General features: G+C 44.6%; 3 protein-coding genes across 6 annotated transcripts; 2 read left to right on the top strand and 1 right to left on the bottom strand.

Annotated features, from left to right (window-relative positions):
* The first annotated feature begins 2,408 nt into the window (after positions 1–2,408).
* On the top strand, positions 2,409–6,704 carry LOC115678819 (leucine-rich repeat receptor-like serine/threonine-protein kinase RGI4). Its single transcript, XM_030602271.2, has 2 exons — positions 2,409–5,290; positions 5,826–6,704. The coding sequence occupies exons 1-2, from the start codon at positions 2,440–2,442 to the stop codon at positions 6,326–6,328; spliced, it is 3,354 nt and encodes a 1,117-aa protein (XP_030458131.2). The 5' UTR covers positions 2,409–2,439; the 3' UTR covers positions 6,329–6,704.
* An 876-nt stretch (positions 6,705–7,580) lies between these two features.
* Positions 7,581–12,796, bottom strand: LOC115678820 (cell division cycle protein 48 homolog). 3 transcript variants are annotated; one of them, XM_056319079.1, is made up of 10 exons: positions 12,584–12,796; positions 11,581–11,781; positions 11,278–11,506; positions 10,399–11,165; positions 10,079–10,300; positions 9,832–9,903; positions 9,475–9,756; positions 8,915–9,274; positions 8,092–8,417; positions 7,581–7,905 (listed from the first exon to the last, which is right to left on the bottom strand). In XM_056319079.1, the coding sequence occupies exons 2-9, from the start codon at positions 11,638–11,640 to the stop codon at positions 8,118–8,120; spliced, it is 2,292 nt and encodes a 763-aa protein (XP_056175054.1). In that variant the 5' UTR covers positions 11,641–11,781; positions 12,584–12,796; the 3' UTR covers positions 7,581–7,905; positions 8,092–8,117. The 3 variants fall into 3 exon arrangements, with proteins under 3 accessions (XP_056175054.1, XP_030458133.1, XP_030458132.1); XM_030602273.2 differs by having other exon boundaries at positions 11,581–11,740; XM_030602272.2 differs by having other exon boundaries at positions 8,105–8,417; positions 11,581–11,740.
* Positions 12,797–13,770: 974 nt separating this feature from the next.
* On the top strand, positions 13,771–17,446 carry LOC115678990 (arginine-specific demethylase JMJ20). 2 transcript variants are annotated; one of them, XM_030602501.2, is made up of 9 exons: positions 13,771–14,120; positions 14,427–14,591; positions 15,154–15,316; positions 15,447–15,564; positions 15,843–15,912; positions 16,001–16,081; positions 16,359–16,415; positions 16,510–16,621; positions 16,851–17,446. In XM_030602501.2, the coding sequence occupies exons 1-9, from the start codon at positions 13,911–13,913 to the stop codon at positions 17,321–17,323; spliced, it is 1,449 nt and encodes a 482-aa protein (XP_030458361.2). In that variant the 5' UTR covers positions 13,771–13,910; the 3' UTR covers positions 17,324–17,446. The 2 variants fall into 2 exon arrangements, with proteins under 2 accessions (XP_030458361.2, XP_056175427.1); XM_056319452.1 differs by lacking the exon at positions 16,359–16,415.
* Positions 17,447–17,729: the final 283 nt, after the last annotated feature.

Raw genomic sequence — 17,729 nt, 5'->3', positions numbered from 1 at the left:
TCTCGCCTAATAGACCTAAGACAGTCGACGAGGCTCAGCGAACCTCAGCCACCCTCGGTGACCATTGGCGACAGTGTGCTAGCCTCGCGCAACCCTCGGCGAAGCTTTATTGGCGACCTAGATTTGCAACATCGAAGAAAATGAATAGTTTCTTAGGTGGGCATGACTGAAAAATGAAAATATTTGTTAGGGTAATTTTGGAAGAGAAAAAAGTCCATTACCCCTGAAAGTTGCATTCTGAAAATGCTGTGGATGCTAACATTTTTTTAAAGTGATTCAAAAAAATTTTTTACCAAGCACCCTAACTTTTTGTCAAGAGACTTTAGAGGTCTATTGTTCATTGGAAAAGCTTAACTTGACGCATCCTTTTTATCTTTTGTGATTAAAATACACTAGAACCGAAATTCGAACTTTAAAGTTTGTAACCACAAGAACCTCTAATTATAGTTTGACATCACCTTTTTTTATGCGGACTAAGCAAAGATGGAGAAGCAAAACACCTAACAAGTGACACCCCTTTCGATCTTAAAAAGGCGATTAAAGTCCAATCCAATTATACCTACATGGCCTGTAACTTCTCGAATACTATAGAACAGATTCCACATCACTGTGGATAATGCCATGCATGCCGTCTTGTCCAAGGATAGTGTGTGGCTGATAAACATCATGGGATGGACATGAAGGCCAACTGGTATTACAGAAGATATTCCTATGTGCGTGGTGACACACATACATTCGATTGGAATCGCTTTCAAACAGGTGGATTGAAGACCAACTGGTATTACAGAAGACGTTAGATGCAACACTGCAATCATTCAAGAATGTGCACGAGCTCATGATAAGGGCAAAGCTTAATGTCGACATCAATACAGAGATTATGGCGAATGGAAGCTGGTGGTGGTGTAGGTTAGGGGGGCTTCTCTACTTTTGATGGGTGGTTGTTGTCTCTTCCTCTTTGCCATCTTTCAATATCAAATTTATAAAACCCAAGATAAAGAAAATAATGAAGAATCAGATAAACAACTCAGAAAACTCATCATCTCTCCCTCTTTCTCAGCTCATCATGTGCGACCTCCCCACCTCGTGCCAAGATTCCCCAGTGGACACTTGTATAACAATGCAAAAGGTTCCTACAATAACATAAGCACTCCACAGATTAAGTCACGAGGAAGGCAGTGTCTGTAGAACATGGCTGCTCGTCACACGACATCACGTGACCGCACCTTTCTTTTCTCCTTCCTTGCTTAGCTTTTAAATTAGAAAAGAGGTTATGGATTTTGTGGTGGGTGGACAATGGAGTCACATGATGGGATCTCCATTTGATTTTTTATTGTGTGGAAAACTTTGCTGCGTAATTCTCTGTCATATAGAACTCTGATAATGCTAGAGGAGGGAGTTTTCACACCCCCTTTTGTTTTTCGTTTTTCTTCTGACAACTCACATTTATAATTGTTTTCCTAATTCATGTAATTACAGAATTAGGAAATGGTACTAATGGAAGTATTGAGCGTGTCATAGATCCCATCATGGAGAAAAAGAAATTTAGCAGAAACAGTTTTCTAGCTGCAGACTCAGTCCCTGTCTGCATATTTCTATCCATTGATTTCAGATCTAAATCTGACCTCTAATGCTGCTCTGAATCACGTTTTAGTTCCCTAAGACAAAAACCTTTTGGCCTCAAGCCAAGCTCTCCGGGTTTTGGACATGAACTGGTGGAGAGACAGAGACGTAGTGACGTTTTACTATGTCATCGAAATGGCAACTTTTCGAGTGAAAATGAAACATCAACCTGAGGCATATCAAAAGGTAAGCAAGGCAATCGAAAAACTGAAACACAAGGCTTTATCTTCCATTTCACTCAATGAGAAGAACCATTCCCGCAGTTTTCGGATGTGAAAAGGGGTCTCCGAACTGAGTGAGAAAAGAGGCAATGCCAAATTGATTCTGTGCCACAAGGCCACTGTAAGATAAACTTAATGAATAGTTTAGAACAAAATTACAGACAGAGACTCTTACTTTTGCCAGTTAGCCCATCTCTCTTCTCTACTCTTTTCTCCTCCTCCTCCTCCCCAATTCAAATTAAAAAAGTCAGCAAGTGTTCTCTCTTTCTCCTTTCCCACCTCCCCACCTCAGTAAACTAATGCAAAAAGAAGAAGCAACCAATCTTAAAATTCCACTCCTCTCTGCACAAACATCATGGCCTAGCTGTTTCTTGGATCCGGAGATTCTGGGAACATTTAATTTGCTTCTTACATATGCATGTGGTTATACATTCATAAAGAAAAAAGAGAGAAAAAAAGGACACTTAGCCCACCAAGACATGATTTGAGTTCTCCAACCATTGCCGCTCCCTAGGCTGCTCAAGCACAAACAACCCTCCTTTCTGTTCCCCTCACCTCGGAGTTCGTAGCATTATAGTTTTAATTGTTGCTTGTTCTAATGCCTGTAAATCCATGGACTCTCCCCACCTCCCTATGCTTCTTCTCTTTTCTGCTTCTTGTCATGCCTTTCCTTTGCTCGGCCTCTGCCGTCAACCCGCAAGGCCAAGCCCTTCTCTCATGGAAGACGAGCCTAAACGGATCGCTTGAGGCATTGAGCGATTGGAACCCGGCCGATGAAACTCCGTGCTGGTGGTTCGGAGTCACTTGCAACTCCAACAGTGAGGTGGTTGAGCTGAGCCTGAGATACATCGATTTGCTCGGGTACGTCCCCTTCAATCTGAGCTCGCTGCATTCTTTGCAGAAGCTCGTCCTGTCGGGGACAAACCTCACTGGGTCGATCCCAAAAGAGATTGGCTCGCTCCCCGAGTTGACGTACTTGGACTTGAGCGACAATGCCCTGACGGGGGAGATCCCGAGCGAGCTCTGCGGCTTGCCCCAGCTCGAGCAACTCTACTTGAACTCGAACCGGCTCGAAGGCTCGATACCTGCCCTGATAGGGAACCTCACAAGCTTGATGTCGCTGATGCTATACGACAATCAACTCAGTGGCGAAATACCATCCGGGATAGGGAAGCTTAGCAACCTCGAAGTTGTGAGGGCCGGCGGGAACAAGAACCTCGGAGGGCCATTGCCCCAAGAAATCGGCAATTGCACGAACCTGGTCATGATAGGCCTGGCCGAAACCAGCATCTCCGGGTTCCTCCCCTCGAGCCTCGGTGAGCTCAAGAAGCTCGAGACCCTTGCCATATACACCGCGCTCCTATCGGGGCCGATCCCGCCCGAGCTTGGCCAGTGCACCAATCTTCAAAACATCTACTTGTATGAGAATTCGCTGTCGGGATTTATCCCGAGCCAGCTGGGAAACCTGCAGAACCTGCAGAGCCTGCTGTTGTGGCAGAACGAACTGGTGGGCATCATCCCGCCCGAGATTGGCAACTGCGAGAGCCTCGTCCTGATCGACATATCGATGAATTCGTTGACGGGGAGCATCCCGGCGAGCGTCGGGAACCTGACCGGCCTCGAGGAGCTGCAGCTCAGCGTCAACCAGATCTCCGGCCAGATCCCGAGGCAGCTCGGGAACTGCCGCGAGATGACTTACATCGAGCTCGACAACAATCAAATCACGGGCACCATCCCTTCCGAGCTGGGCAATCTAACGAACCTGACGCTGCTGTTCCTGTGGCAGAACAAGCTCCAGGGCATGATCCCACCGTCCATTTCCAACTGTCAAAACCTGGAGGCCCTGGATTTGTCCCAGAATGGCCTGACCGGTCCCATCCCCAGGGGAATATTCCAACTGAAGAAGCTCAACAAGCTCTTGCTCTTGTCCAACAACATCTCCGGCGAGATCCCGCCGGAGATCGGGCAATGCGGGTCGCTGGTCCGGTTCAGGGCGAACGGCAACCGGCTCACCGGGCCGGTCCCCCGCCAGGTAGGGAACCTGAGCAGCATCAATTTCCTGGACCTCGGGTCGAACCGGATCACCGGTCCGATCCCCGACGAGATTTCCGGCTGCCGGAACCTGACGTTCTTGGATTTGCACTCGAATTCAATATCCGGGAACTTGCCGAGCAGCCTGAACCGGCTGGCTTCGTTGCAGCTCGTCGACTTCTCCGACAACTTGATCGAGGGCCCGCTGAGCCCGAACCTCGGCTCGCTGAGCTCGCTCACCAAGCTCGTCCTCGCGAAGAACCGGGTCTCCGGCCCGATCCCGACCCAACTCGGTTCGTGCGCGAAGCTCCAGCTGCTCGACCTCAGCAGCAACCAGCTCACCGGGGACATCCCGGCGAGCCTCGGCGGCATCCCGGCGCTGGAGATCGCGCTGAACCTGAGCTGCAACCAGCTCTCCGGCGACGTCCCGGCGGAGTTCGCCGACCTCGACCGGCTCGGCGTGCTGGACGTCTCCCACAACCAGCTCTCCGGGGACCTCCGGTTCATCGCCGACATGCAGAACCTCGTGGTCCTCAACATCTCCCACAACAACTTCTCCGGGCGCGTGCCGGACACCCCCTTCTTCGCGAGGCTCCCCCTGAGCGTCCTCTCCGGGAACCCCTCCCTCTGCTTCTCCGGTAACGTCGGCTGCGGCGCCGGCGAGCGCGGCGGCTCCAGGCTCGTCTCCGGCGCGCGCGTGGCGATGGTGGTCCTGCTCTGCGCGGCTTGCGCCTTGCTCCTGGCGGCGCTCTACATCATCCTCGGATCGAAGAGGAGGGGCCCAATGGGCTTCCGTGGTGGGCCCGGCGAAGGGGACCGTGACGTGGAGATGGGCCCACCTTGGGAAGTGACGCTCTACCAGAAGCTCGACCTGTCGGTCGCTGACGTGGCGAGGTGCTTGACGGCTGCCAACGTGATCGGCCGTGGCCGGTCCGGCGTGGTCTACCGGGTGACCATCCCGTCCGGGCTGACTGTCGCGGTGAAGAAGTTCCAAGTGTTGGAGAAGTTCTCCGTGGCTGCCTTCTCGGCCGAGATCGCCACGTTGGCGCGAATCCGGCACCGGAACATTGTCCGATTATTAGGATGGGGCGCGAACAAGAGAGCAAAATTGCTATTCTACGACTACATGCCTAATGGCACATTAGGTGCTCTATTACACGAGGGCAATTCCGCGGGATCAGTCGGGTGGGAGACGAGGTTCAAGATAGCATTAGGAGTGGCCGAGGGATTGGCCTACTTGCACCAAGACTGCGTCCCACCAATCTTGCACCGTGACGTGAAGGCTCATAACATACTGTTAGGGGATCGATACGAGGCGTGCCTGGCCGACTTCGGGCTTGCCAAGCTGGTCGAGAACGGCAATGCCTCTCTCTCAACAAGCCCGCAGTTCGCTGGCTCCTACGGCTACATTGCACCCGGTACATGTTCATTCCCTAATCATTTTCCATGTCATTTCATTAAGTTCGTGATAGTTTGACAATTTCAGTTCGACTTTTTTGTCCAGAACGAGAAGGGTTAAGGAGAGGATTAGAAACCCTTTAGCATGAACATCTAATCTATAATCGCTTTTGGGTCATAAATGACAAAACGGTAAATGGGGTCTCAAGAACAAGGATTGGTCACTCAGATCATCGAGTGTTGCTGCTTTATCGTTTGCTTTTGTATCGTGAGAAGTGACCTTTAAACGCATAATTGGCAGTATTACATGGAAATCATACGTTGGCGTGACCATATATGCCTTTTGCATGCACGGTATCTGTTCACTTGTAAGCACGATGTGACATTGCAAATTTGCATGTATTAGGCCAAAGATGTCACCCGTTTGGCTCCTTCTGGATTGTGCACGTTCAGGCGTAAAAGTAAAAGCATGTACACTGTCTTTTTCAGCTGCAATCGATGACATCCAATTACCATTCCGAAGAGTAATGAAATCCTCAATTATTGTATCTGCAGAGTATGCTTGCATGCTGAAGATTACCGAGAAAAGCGATGTGTACAGCTTCGGAGTGGTCCTGCTAGAGATCATATCCGGGAAGAGGCCGGTGGACCCGTCATTCCCCGATGGCCAACACGTCATCCAATGGGTCCGGGACTATTTGAAGAGCAAGAAGGACCCGGTGGAGATCCTGGATCCGAAGCTCCAAGGCCATCCGGACACGCAGGTACAGGAAATGCTCCAAGCACTCGGGATCGCGCTGCTATGCACGAGCAATCGCTTCGAGGATCGACCCACAATGAAAGATGTCGTGGCATTATTGAGAGAGATCCGACAAGATCCGACCACGGGGGTCGAGGCCCACAAGCCAAACAGTTGCCAAGTCGCGAAAAGCACGGAGGTCCCATCCTACTCGTCGTCGTCGGTGACTCCAGCTCAACTACTGATCCTCCAGGGGTCTTCACACAGCTCACTGGCTTATTCATCCTCTTCAGCCCATTATGGCTCAGGAAACCAATGACAATTTTAGTCTAGTTTAGTTGAAATAAATCCAATTCTTAAGCTTTCATAACTAGCTAGAAGTAGATGAGAGGTCATTGTAAAGATCAGTTAGGAGTAACAGCGTCTGATATTTTAGCTGATTCGACACCAAGATGAGCAAAAGTGTTCTTTTCAATATAAGTAGATGAGCAAAAGTGTTGACACAGAAAGACGCTGACATTACTTTCCTTGGCAAATATTGGCCCTCACTTTCTTTTGTCTTTCCCCAAGATGAGTGGTGGGGCGTTTGAGAGAGATAGAGGCAACAAAATATTGCCCCAACCGTCAAGTCATTTTCTATCATATCTTGTGAAAGCGGCTATGAGGATGGTGGTGCTGGCGGAATTGTGCATGCACTATTGGCTTCGCATCTGATTTTCCTTATCTTCTTTTCTCTTTTTAATAATTGGTGATTTGATGATGGATAGAGGGTATGGAAGGTTGTGTGGTGGTGGGGAATTTGAGGGGATTGTGATTGGGTTGTGCAGAAACGAAAAAAACAAGGAAAACCCACGTCTCACCAATGAATAAAACAACATGAAGCTAGCTCCCCTTCATTTCATGCAAAAGTTCAGGCCCCCACCATGTGCAAAGGGAGGTGATGGAGATTAGAATGCAATATGCTTCAAAGGAGAGACCATTCTAGATCAAACTCATTAACAATAACAAGCCATCATAACTCTTTAAAGTGGTATAATGATGACACTGCTAGCTTCATCTTTCAACTGAATATGTGCTCCTTTGGACACTTAATAATCTAGTGACTATGACTTTGGTTTTTATCTTTCAAGTTAAAACATGGATGAAGAGTGTGAAAGGTTTTAAACTGAGAACTTGCTCATGGAAGTGTTGCAGCATCTTCTGGATACCGCAAGAAGTTAAACGCCAAGGACAATCAGCCTAAAAAAGCCCAAGATGCCTCTCTGGCTCTTTCTCGGCTCTCACGTGACGTGCATGTGTGAGTTAAAAACAAAGTACAGGCTTACTCTAGAGACTGGATGGACCCCTACCAGGGAGATCCACAATCTTATAGTGTTGGTCCTAAAGAATTGAAGAATCTGTGGGGAAATTACTCAATCCCACTCGAGAACATGGAGGGGTCTCATGTTTGGTTCTCTTAACACATGCATGGATTGCAACTTATATTTACATTGTATCCCACGTGAATGCTTCAAAGGATCTTAGCAGAAAGAGTTGTATGTACCATAAAGCCCTGTTTCTCGCTGCATTGCTTTTGACAAAAGGGCCACTTTATTTATTATACGGAGAGAAAGAAAATTCACGCCTTTGCCAAGTGTGGGTCACAGGCCACATGGTTAAGGGAAGGAAAGACTTCCCATGCACTTACTATTTACATTCGAGAAAAATATAAAACTCACCAAGAGTTGCAATCCTCGACACAGATTAGCAACTCCAGTTCTGAAAGAAGGTGAAAAAGTAGGTATTACTCACTGTTATAGATGCCAGGAAGACAGCATCGCATTTCTGTGCTGCTGGTTTATTATGAAACGGGGTTCAAACTAACATAGCGCAGAGGAAGCAGCTCTCCCCACATACCTGTTAAATCAGTAAATCAATGTGGTCAGATTATCCTCTTCAAACGATCCTAAATAGGAAGACTTGCGCTTACTAAAACCAGTATACTGAATATTCAAATCATAACGGTTTGAATTTGATCATTTCTGAACATGTATCAGATAAGCTACGACATCTCGTGAATTTCTACCAGGAAGAAGAAAAAACCTGCAAGTTTTAAATTTGTCTAAAGCTCAGCTGTACAGATCATCATCATCTCCAGCAGCATGGGCAGAAGCAAATGGGTCGGAAGCTCCTCCTGCAGCGGCATTCTCGGGACGGTCAGGGAACCGGAACTCAGATCCAAAACCACGGGATTGCTGCAGAGTCTGAGCGAAGAGTTGGTATTTCCGTATGTCCGCATCACTGACACTTCGACGCGCGTATTTCATCGACTCCTCGAAGTGCGCTGCCTTAATTTCAGAGATGTCATCAGCAACATCCTCCTCCATTGCTTCCGGGTTCTCTCTCTTCCGTTTCTCTCTTTCAATATCCTGCAAGCACACAAATCAAGCAAGTTCAGAAGTAAAGGGAAAGAAGTCACTGAGCCTAACTCCAACCCCATGGAGTATAGTTAAGAACATCTATGAACCATTATTTTGTTGGTTCAGAATTCACAAAAAACAACCTCCACTAATGGATTCTAAAAAACATTAAGAAGCATAATGGGAGCAACACCCCACACACCAAAACATACGTGCATTCAATTATCAACTTCTGGCACCAAGACCTCTAAGTTCAATTTTCTATCGCTGTATGGCAAACAGTATAAAAAATGGTGATGCCACCTGCCATAATTGCTACACATAACACATCCACCATTGAATGCATCAGTTACTAAGACGTTCATGTACATACAGGCCCATATTGGAAGCCTGTAAAAGCTTCCACATTTAAGTCAGAGAAGTCAGAGAATGAAATTTCAATTAGTTTTCTGATTGCATAGTGATGAAAGCTTCAAATTTGAGTTAAAGGGAACAACTCCCATTACCTTCTCGATATTTTCTCTGATAGCATACTTGCAAGCACGCTGACATATTTCAGTGATATCAGCACCACTGAAACCGTGAGTATAACGTGCAAGAGCTGCCAAGTCGACATCTCTAGAGACAGGGGACTTCCTCAGGCATGCTTTGAAAATCTGGAGACGAGAAGCCTCATCAGGCAGAGGAATATATATTAGTTGGTCCAATCGTCCAGGCCTGAGCAATGCTGGGTCAATGATATCTGGCCTATTTGTTGCCCCTATTATGAAAACAGTTTTTTTCGCCGTCATTCCATCCATTTCTGTTAGAAGCTGATTCAGAACCCTATCTGCAGCACCACCAGCATCACCCACAGAACTTCCACGCTGAAAGCATTCAGCAACATAAACAAATGTAAGCATCTCCACTAATGCAACGAACAAGAGAAGAAAGTTTTCTGTTATGTCAAAAGTGAAAACATGGCAATCTGCAATTAGAGACCCACTTTGTCATGTATTTAAAGAGACCAAAAGCACAAGCGTATCATATATGGTTCTAGAAATCGAGGGGGGGACAAAGGATGTACCTGAGTTGCAATGGAATCAAGTTCATCAAAGAAAAGAACACAAGGAGCAGATTGCCTCGCCTTGTCAAAAATCTCTCTCACATTTGCTTCACTTTCTCCAAACCACATTGTCAGCAGCTCGGGACCTTTAACACTTATGAAATTTGCCTGGCATTCATTAGCAATTGCTTTTGCTAGAAGAGTTTTCCCACAACCAGGAGGACCATAAAAGAGAACACCCTTCGAAGGGGACATGCCAAATTTCTCAAATTTCTCAGGATGCTCCACTGGGTATTGGACAGTCTGTCACCAAATCAAAGTTCAATATCAGAAAAAAATAAAGGAATAGATTAGAATAATTATTGACCATCTACAAACCTCTTGAAGTTCTCTTTTGACATTATCCAGCCCACCAATATCATCCCAGGAGACATTTGGAACTTCCACAACCTACCAACAAAATATCCAGGCATGTTTACTTAATTCTGCCCTCCAGTTCATTACAAAACTAATCCAAAGTGCCGAACAAGTAGACAGGCAAAGAACTTTATCCCCTTCACCGTGATGTGCCGCAAACAGAACAAACATGACCCTAAAACCTAAAATGGTTATAAAATGAACTCACCGTCTCCCGTAACGCCGAAGGATTGGAAGCTCCCAGAGCAGTTTTGAAGTGTTCATTTGTCACGGCCATTGAATTCAGAACTTCAGCATCAATGGTTTCATCCTCCAGATCAATCACATCCATTTTCTCACGGATACATTGAAGAGCAGCTTCAGTGCAAAGAGCAGCAAGATCGGCACCAACATAACCATGGGTATCTTTTGCCACTCTTTCTAGATCAACCTGGGACACAACAATAGTAGACATCAGGGACTGTCACTCTCATGAAAGGAAAAAAAAATTCTGTTACTTATTCATCAAAGGCAATGAAAGAATCTCACATCATCTGCGAGCTTCATATTCTTCGTATGGATTCTCAGAATTTCCAACCTCCCAACCTCATCCGGTACACCAATATCAATTTCCCGATCAAATCTTCCGAATCTTCTCAAAGCAGGGTCAATGCTGTTGGGTCGATTGGTAGCTCCAATGACAATCACATGTGCCCTGCTTTTAAGACCATCCATCAGGGTCAGAAGTTGAGAAACAATCCGCCTCTCCACTTCACCATGTGTTTTTTCCCTCTTTGGCGCAATAGAGTCTAGCTCATCAATAAAAATGATTGCTGGAGCATTCTTTTCGGCTTCCTCAAAAGCCTTCCTCAAATTGCTTTCACTCTCGCCAGCTAATTTCGACATAATTTCAGGTCCGTTGATTAAAAAGAAGAATGCACCAGTTTCATTAGCTACAGCTCTCGCGATCAATGTTTTTCCAGATCCTGGCGGCCCATAAAGCAAGATGCCCTTGGGGGGTTTCACACCAATGGACTTGAACAGCTGTGGATGCCTAAGAGGAAGTTCTACAAGCTCACGTATCTGAGCCATTTGTTTCCTCACTCCACCAACATCGTCGTAGCCCACTTCAGTCAGTCTCTCCTCTTCCTCACGTTTGATGGGATCTCCTTCACAGAAGATCTCAGTATCTGGTGCGACAATGCAGTATTCACCCGGGTCCGTCTCTATTACTTTAAATTCAACACTTCTCATGCCACCTCTAACAAGGAAAAGATCACCTTTCCTCACAGGGCGGTATGATTCCAAGAAATAAGCTGCAAAACAATAAAAGACAAGCTACATATCTTATCTGACCCAAAATTGCAGTGAGTAAAAACTGCAGAGGTGAGAGAATAGTGACTTAGAGAGAGAGAATTTGAGACCTACGCTTCAAATATGCATCAAACAAGTTGCCAGTCACTCCCTCAATGGTATCATCAATCGGAAGAATATGAACCCTCCTTCCATACTTTAAATCAGGACATTGATGGACAGATATGACGTCTCCAAGGCGTACTCTGAGGTTAGCTCGAACAACTTTGTTGATCCTAATTTTCGGTTCTTCGCATTGTTCTTCAGCAAGCACGACACAAACGGTGTCTCTTCGCTTCTTGCCCTTTTACAAAGAAAGCGAGAGTAAGAGATTATTTAATCATCTCCAAGCAGCTAGAGAGAAGGAAAAAAACCCACCTTAAGCAAAACTGTATCTCCTCTGAACAACTGAAGCTTCTCCATTGTGGAAGGGTGCATGGAAACCACAGAATTGTCGTCATTGATCGCTTCGTCCACAATCAGACGATTAGGAGACTTCTTACGCTCCAGAATTGCGGTGGAGTAGTCTTTCTTACCACTTCTCCAGCATCAAGGTCAACATAGTAAGTCAAAAAGAAACTAAGTAGAAATGACTAGCAGACACAATGTCATCAGATAATAACACATTCACTGAGGAAGGCAACGGCAACAAGTAGAAGACACTCACATGCAAACCAATGCAAAAGCTCAATCAAACATGTAATCATTTTCGAGTTTTTGTTTTGCCTACATTAAAGTTCGCCCAACCCCTGTTAAATCAACTTTTGAGAATTTAGGATGCAAAGGAGCTCATTGGTAGGCAGACCATGAGCATGTCTTGGGGCCGCTCCTCCATCTTTTTATGACTCTTTTTGTCAAATTTTTTATATGATGTTAGATGTTTGAACCTCTTGGAGCACTGACCAATCCCACCTTTGTCCCACCAAACCAGGTGATTCCAAGATAAAGAGCCTTCCTGAGGGCTTCAATCCATGACCATGCTTCTACTACACAGTGGGAAAGTTCTCACTGTACTAAAATTACTATCTCCATATTTCATGATCAGTGGAACAGAACAGAAAGCACAAAAGCAAGCACGGCAAGATGAGCCCCCTTAAAACACTCTTGAGCCTATACTGAGAACTGACAAAAAAAAATCCACTTATTTATATGATAAGCACATGCCCCGACCAAACCCAAGATCAAGATATACAACCCCACCCCAGATACATCATACCCATCAAGAGAAGACACTAATTTTGCGTCAAGAACGGACAAAGAATAAAGAGGAAAAAAAGACTATCAGAACACCAACAAGAACTAGAGAGCATGCAATGATTCAAGAGTAACGAGTTAAAAAATAAAAATAAAAAAACGGAGAGAGGTGAAGAGAGATGAATACGCATCAAGAGAAGAAGAAGAGGGAAGGCTTGGTGTAGGATCCGCCATGCCTCTGCTGCCGAACAGCTGCTCTCTACTCTCTGTGGGAGGCGTTCGACTTCGACTTGTTGCAGATGAGGACGAGCTGCGGTGAGGGAGCCCATCGTTGCCGAGCGTGCGAAGGTCCGACCAATGGTTGGTGTCCACCTTCGTAGCTCTGCAAATTCCACACGGGCACGTAGCCTCCGTGGTCGGGTCTGAGTAAAAGGTGGACACTTGGAAATTTACTGATCTTTATCGGATGAACAGAGGAAAAAGACGTATCGTTCAAAACGGGGAATATGGAATTTTTTTGCCAAAAAAAAAAGTAAACATAAATAGTAATAAAGTTTGAAAATTTCAAATAAAAACCTAAAATACTTTCGTTTTTTTCGAACAAAGATATAAAGTGAACTTTGTATTAAATAAGGATCTGAAATGGTCATGGCGATTTCAAATAAAGGTCTGACCTCCTGTCGCTGACCGGCGAAACATTCCAACTAGTGAAAGGTATTTTCGTCCGAAAATATTTAAATTTAAATTTTCTTTTCTTTTTTCCTCTTTCTTTTTTTTGTTCCTTTTTATGGTTTTCTCTTTCTTCTTCTTTGATCACCGACTGCTGACAAAGCCCGGAAAGGGCTAGGCGAGGGCCTCCTTGTCGGCAGCTGGCAAGGCGACCCTCACCCTAGGCAAGGTCGCTCTCGAAAGCCACAAACGAGGGGCTCGCCTAGGAGCATCCCTCGCCTATTGTCGGTGAGGGTGGCCCTCGCTAGATCAAGCAAGGGCGACCCTCACCCAGCCCTTTTCAAGTTTTGCCGGTTGTTTTGCCGGTTGGCAATCGGCAAAGAAGGAAAAAATCAGAAAAAGGAAAAAAAAAGAAAGAAAAAAGGAAATAAGAAAAGAAAGGAAAAATGAAAAGGGAAAAAATTCAAAAAAAGTTAAAAGGACGAAAATATCCTTATCATCTAGAAAGTCAAATCCTTCTTTGGAACAGACATAATCATTTCGAGTCCTTATTTAAAACAAAATTCAATTCATGGCATTATTTGAAATTTTTCCTAATAAACTAGAAAACAAGAATATGAAAAAATAAGCTAATGCATTTTGATAAAAAAAAAAGTGAAAATGAATTAACATGAATAGGAGAGAAACATAAAATCCCGCAAGTTCTCACGCTTTGACGACCGCTTTGCTCCCGCCCCTTCAGCTTCTGCTACATCTTGAGCTCCTCCTCCTCCATCGGAGCGCCAAGAAGAAGAAACAAGACAACACCATGGCAGTTCGCTTCGAGTTCCCGCGTTAATTCCGAGATGGGTCTTCGAATCGCGGGGCACATAGAGAGGTTGAACGGCAAAGAGCTGACTTATCAGGAGTTCGTGGAGAGGTACCTGCGCAAGAATCAACCGGTGGTGCTCACGGGTCTCATGGACGATTGGAGAGCTTGCAAGGACTGGGTCACCCGCGATGGACGCCCCAACCTCCCATTCTTTGCTACCCATTTCGGCAAATCCAGAGTTCAGGTATCGGCTTCGACGAATTCCTCGCATTTTTGATCTGGGCTGTTTGTTCTCGAGTCATTGACCCGTTTGTTGGGTCCGCGGTATGCGAAAGACCCATCTGCAATTGCAACGATGTTCGGTGGTTTAAGGTGGTGAGGGAGACAAACCCATGTCATGATATCGATTGCGTGCTAACTAAATGTCTATTCTTGATCATTTCGAAAGGGTGGTGTCATGACAATTTGGTATTTTGGAGATGAGACTCATGCTTGGAGGTTCACCCCTGCCATTTTGTTTTTATTTAATTGAGCCGTTGTTTCATGAAAGGTAGCTGATTGTGGCACGAGAGAATTTACAGACCAGAAGAGAGTAGAGATGTCGGTCTCGGAGTTTGCTGAGCATTGGCTTATGGGATGCAAGCCGGAGGAAAGCGACATTTCGACCAGTGATAGACCGCCTCTGCTTTATTTGAAGGATTGGCATTTTGTGAAAGTAAGTATTACCTGCCAGATTCAACTCATTAACAGCTGTTGGATGAAAGTATATTCTTATTAGGGGCACCAAAAGGCTGGTTCGGGCTCCTCCATTACCTGTTTGGTTTGTCACCGAAATGATGATTTAGGAATAATAGGTGTATCTTTGCATGAATTGTACCCTACTAAAATTTGAAGATTTGAGTGAAGGTATGATGTAATGGAATAAAACTTATTAAGAATTATAAAAAGTTAAGTTTTGAATGATATACTAGATCTTGGCACGGTATCTATTCATGAAGGGAACAAAGAGTTCTATTTAAAAGGAAGTGACCCTCCTCCTTAAGCTCTTGAGGCATTACCATACATGAACTCTGGGGTGTTGTTTTTGTTCATTTTGCATAGTGGATTATTCGTTGCATATTGCACTTCGGGTTCTTGTATATGACATAATTTAGGGCTTTGCTTCTTTTTTGTCGTTCCTTCAATAGAGATCTCAAAGTATTGTTCACTTGCAGAAAGAATTTTGGACCATTTTTTTCCTCTCTGACATTTTCATTGATCATTAATGTAAATCTCAGGACTATCCCGACTATGTAGCATACACAACACCGGTATTCTTTCATGATGATTGGCTCAACCTGTACCTTGATTGTTATCGTATGCATACGGATCCTGAAATGTACCAAGAGACTGATGATATAGGTTGCTCTGATTACCGTTTTGTTTACATGGGAGCAAAAGGTTCGAGCATGGATGTTACAAGTACCTTTTTGCATGAATTTACCTCATTATCAAAGAAGAAAGAAGGGGGGAGGTGAAGGAAGTTGATTATTCACAGATCAGTCAGACTTTTCTTTGGCTTTGTTCTCAGGATCTTGGACTCCTCTTCATGCTGATGTGTTCAGGTCATATAGCTGGTCTGCGAACGTATGTGGGAAGAAACAGTGGCTTTTCCTGTCTCCCTTGCAGCGTCACCTTGTGTTCGACAGGTTTATAGCAGGATTTTACCCTTTTAGCTAGTAATTAGCTTGACTTCCCGAAAGCTTTTTGTTACAGATTGAGAAATGGGATTGTAATCAATTAACTGTTGTGACCTTTTGGCCATTGTCTACCATTCCACTCCTTTCTCTCTCTGTTTTCTGTTTCTTTGTTGTAATGTACTCATTCAGATACAAGACATGTACGGTTAGGTACTGTGTATTCTCTTTGCTACCTTCATGAATTATGGTTTTATTTGGCTCACCATCCCTTTTCATTCCACTTGTAGGAATATGAAAAACTCTGTGTATGATATCTTCAGCGATGTGAGCGAAATGACCTTTCCTGGTTTTAAGGAGGTAGCAAATGTCTAGAGATATACCAGTTGATTGATTTTCTCATTATTTGTGCTTAATTTTATATGCGAAATTGTAATAATAACTGCAGACAGTCTGGACGGAGTGCATCCAAGAGGAGAATGAGATTATCTTTGTTCCGAGTGGATGGTACCATCAAGTTCAAAATTTAGTATCTCTCTCTCTCTCTCTCTCTCTCTCTCTCTCTCTCTCTCTCTCTCTCATGTGTTTCTGTTAATGCTAGGGCTTTAGTTCCCACTTCTTCGATATTTAATTTCAACTAATGACTATATGCATTCCAACTAGTGGCCGATAGGATGAAAGTTTTTTTGCTGATAGAATGTTAATTTTCACTGAAGTTCTCTTAAAGGTTGTCACATGCCTTTAGATTGCATGAATGTACACTTGATGCTTCACGTTTTGTCTAATATGTATTCCTAATACTTCAGGAGGATACAATATCCATAAACCATAACTGGTTCAATGCACATAACTTATTCTGGATAGTAAGTATCGCCAATTCAGCCAAATAGTGGCATTCAAGATAGAAATGAGAGATGTGGTGAAGCTAATGATGCATTTTACTTGTCATTCTCACAGTGGGATTTGCTCTCAAGGGACTACAATGATGCAAAGGAGTACATAGAGGACATTCGGGATATATGTGATGACTTTGAAGGTCTTTGTCAGCGCAATCTTGCTGCAAATACAGGTATCATTCTTTCTCTTTTCTTCTTTAGTTCAAGTTACTGTCTATTATGCTTCTGTTGGATTTTGCTGTAGACTTCACGGAGTCAGCTCTGATTTTCATCTTCAAGGTAGTCTCTATTGTGAGGTTGAATTTGTGCCTCAATCCATATGAAGTATGCTAAATTGACAATATTGAACTCTGGTTGTGGTTATTCTGTGTTGTGCACTGATATGAAGCTATTCTTTCACAGGCATGAACTTCTACGACTTCCTTATTTTCATAACACGTTTTGCCTTCGCATACTTGGGCCAACTGTACTATCTTCTGAGAGGCGATGATGATACCATCCAGCACTCATCCTTAACAGTGCAGCAATTAGCTTTGAACCTTGCTTCCATAAAAAAGATTGCAATGAAAATGAAAGATGCAGAGGGCTTCGAAAAACATCGAGATATCCTGGATACGGTGGAAACTTTGAGCAATCCCAAGTTCTCTGAATTGAGCATTAAAGTTGGCAACACATACAGAATGATGCTTGAACCACAACCTCGGAGTTGTTGCACAGCCAAAGCCCGCGTTGATGTTCTAGGGGACTTTGACTTTCTCCAAAATTGGTCGCTGGTTTGCACTCCGGGTGATCTAGTGAGTTTTATAGACGATGCTGTTGAAAACCTGAATAGGATAGGCAGCAAAAACAGCATTCATTTGGGGGAATTAGTATGAGGTTATGTTCCCTTGCGAAGATTCATCCCCCACTTTGAACCTTTGAGGTTACTTTCTCCTAAAAATTCTTGTAATGTAACGAATGAAGTACCTCCCGGGAATCTGAAATACTTTAGCCATCAAGAGTCTCTTGTTTTGGTAGAAAAGAAGTGTTGGCATCTACTTGTTAATGCCGTCGATACACCTGAATGCCTAGATGTGTGCAGATGTATAGGCCCCTCAGCATGTGAATTTCGAAGGAATGGAGCAACCGCGGACACCACACAGGTGCGCGCGTGCGAGATAGGAAAGTTACCCCTAATAAATTATGTGAACACTAAGCATCCGGATGGGACACCACCTAATGGAAACCATGGAAATGTCAGGCCGGCTTCTTTTCTAAAACAAAAGCAGCCATGACGACAAG

This window comes from Syzygium oleosum, unplaced genomic scaffold (assembly GCF_021117445.2).
Source record: "Syzygium oleosum isolate NSW1041296 unplaced genomic scaffold, Sole_v2.1 Sole_v2.17, whole genome shotgun sequence".
Lineage (NCBI taxonomy): Eukaryota > Viridiplantae > Streptophyta > Magnoliopsida > Myrtales > Myrtaceae > Syzygium > Syzygium oleosum.
This window is presented reverse-complemented; position numbering and strand designations above follow the sequence as displayed.

Coding starts and splice junctions, on each gene's coding strand:
- LOC115678819 (XM_030602271.2), top strand. CDS start 2,440: ATGCCTGTAAATCCATGGACTCTCCCCACCTCCCTATGCTTCTTCTCT. Junction 5,291..5,825: donor CTACGGCTACATTGCACCCG/GTACATGTTCAT, acceptor TTGTATCTGCAG/AGTATGCTTGCATGCTGAAG.
- LOC115678820 (XM_030602273.2), bottom strand. CDS start 12,630: ATGGCGGATCCTACACCAAGCCTTCCCTCTTCTTCTTCTCTTGATGC. Junction 10,301..10,398: donor ATATGAAGCTCGCAGATGAT/GTGAGATTCTTT, acceptor GTTGTGTCCCAG/GTTGATCTAGAAAGAGTGGC. Junction 9,904..10,078: donor CTTCGGCGTTACGGGAGACG/GTGAGTTCATTT, acceptor TTTTGTTGGTAG/GTTGTGGAAGTTCCAAATGT.
- LOC115678990 (XM_030602501.2), top strand. CDS start 13,911: ATGGGTCTTCGAATCGCGGGGCACATAGAGAGGTTGAACGGCAAAGAG. Junction 14,592..15,153: donor AGGATTGGCATTTTGTGAAA/GTAAGTATTACC, acceptor TGTAAATCTCAG/GACTATCCCGACTATGTAGC. Junction 15,565..15,842: donor CGTCACCTTGTGTTCGACAG/GTTTATAGCAGG, acceptor TTCCACTTGTAG/GAATATGAAAAACTCTGTGT.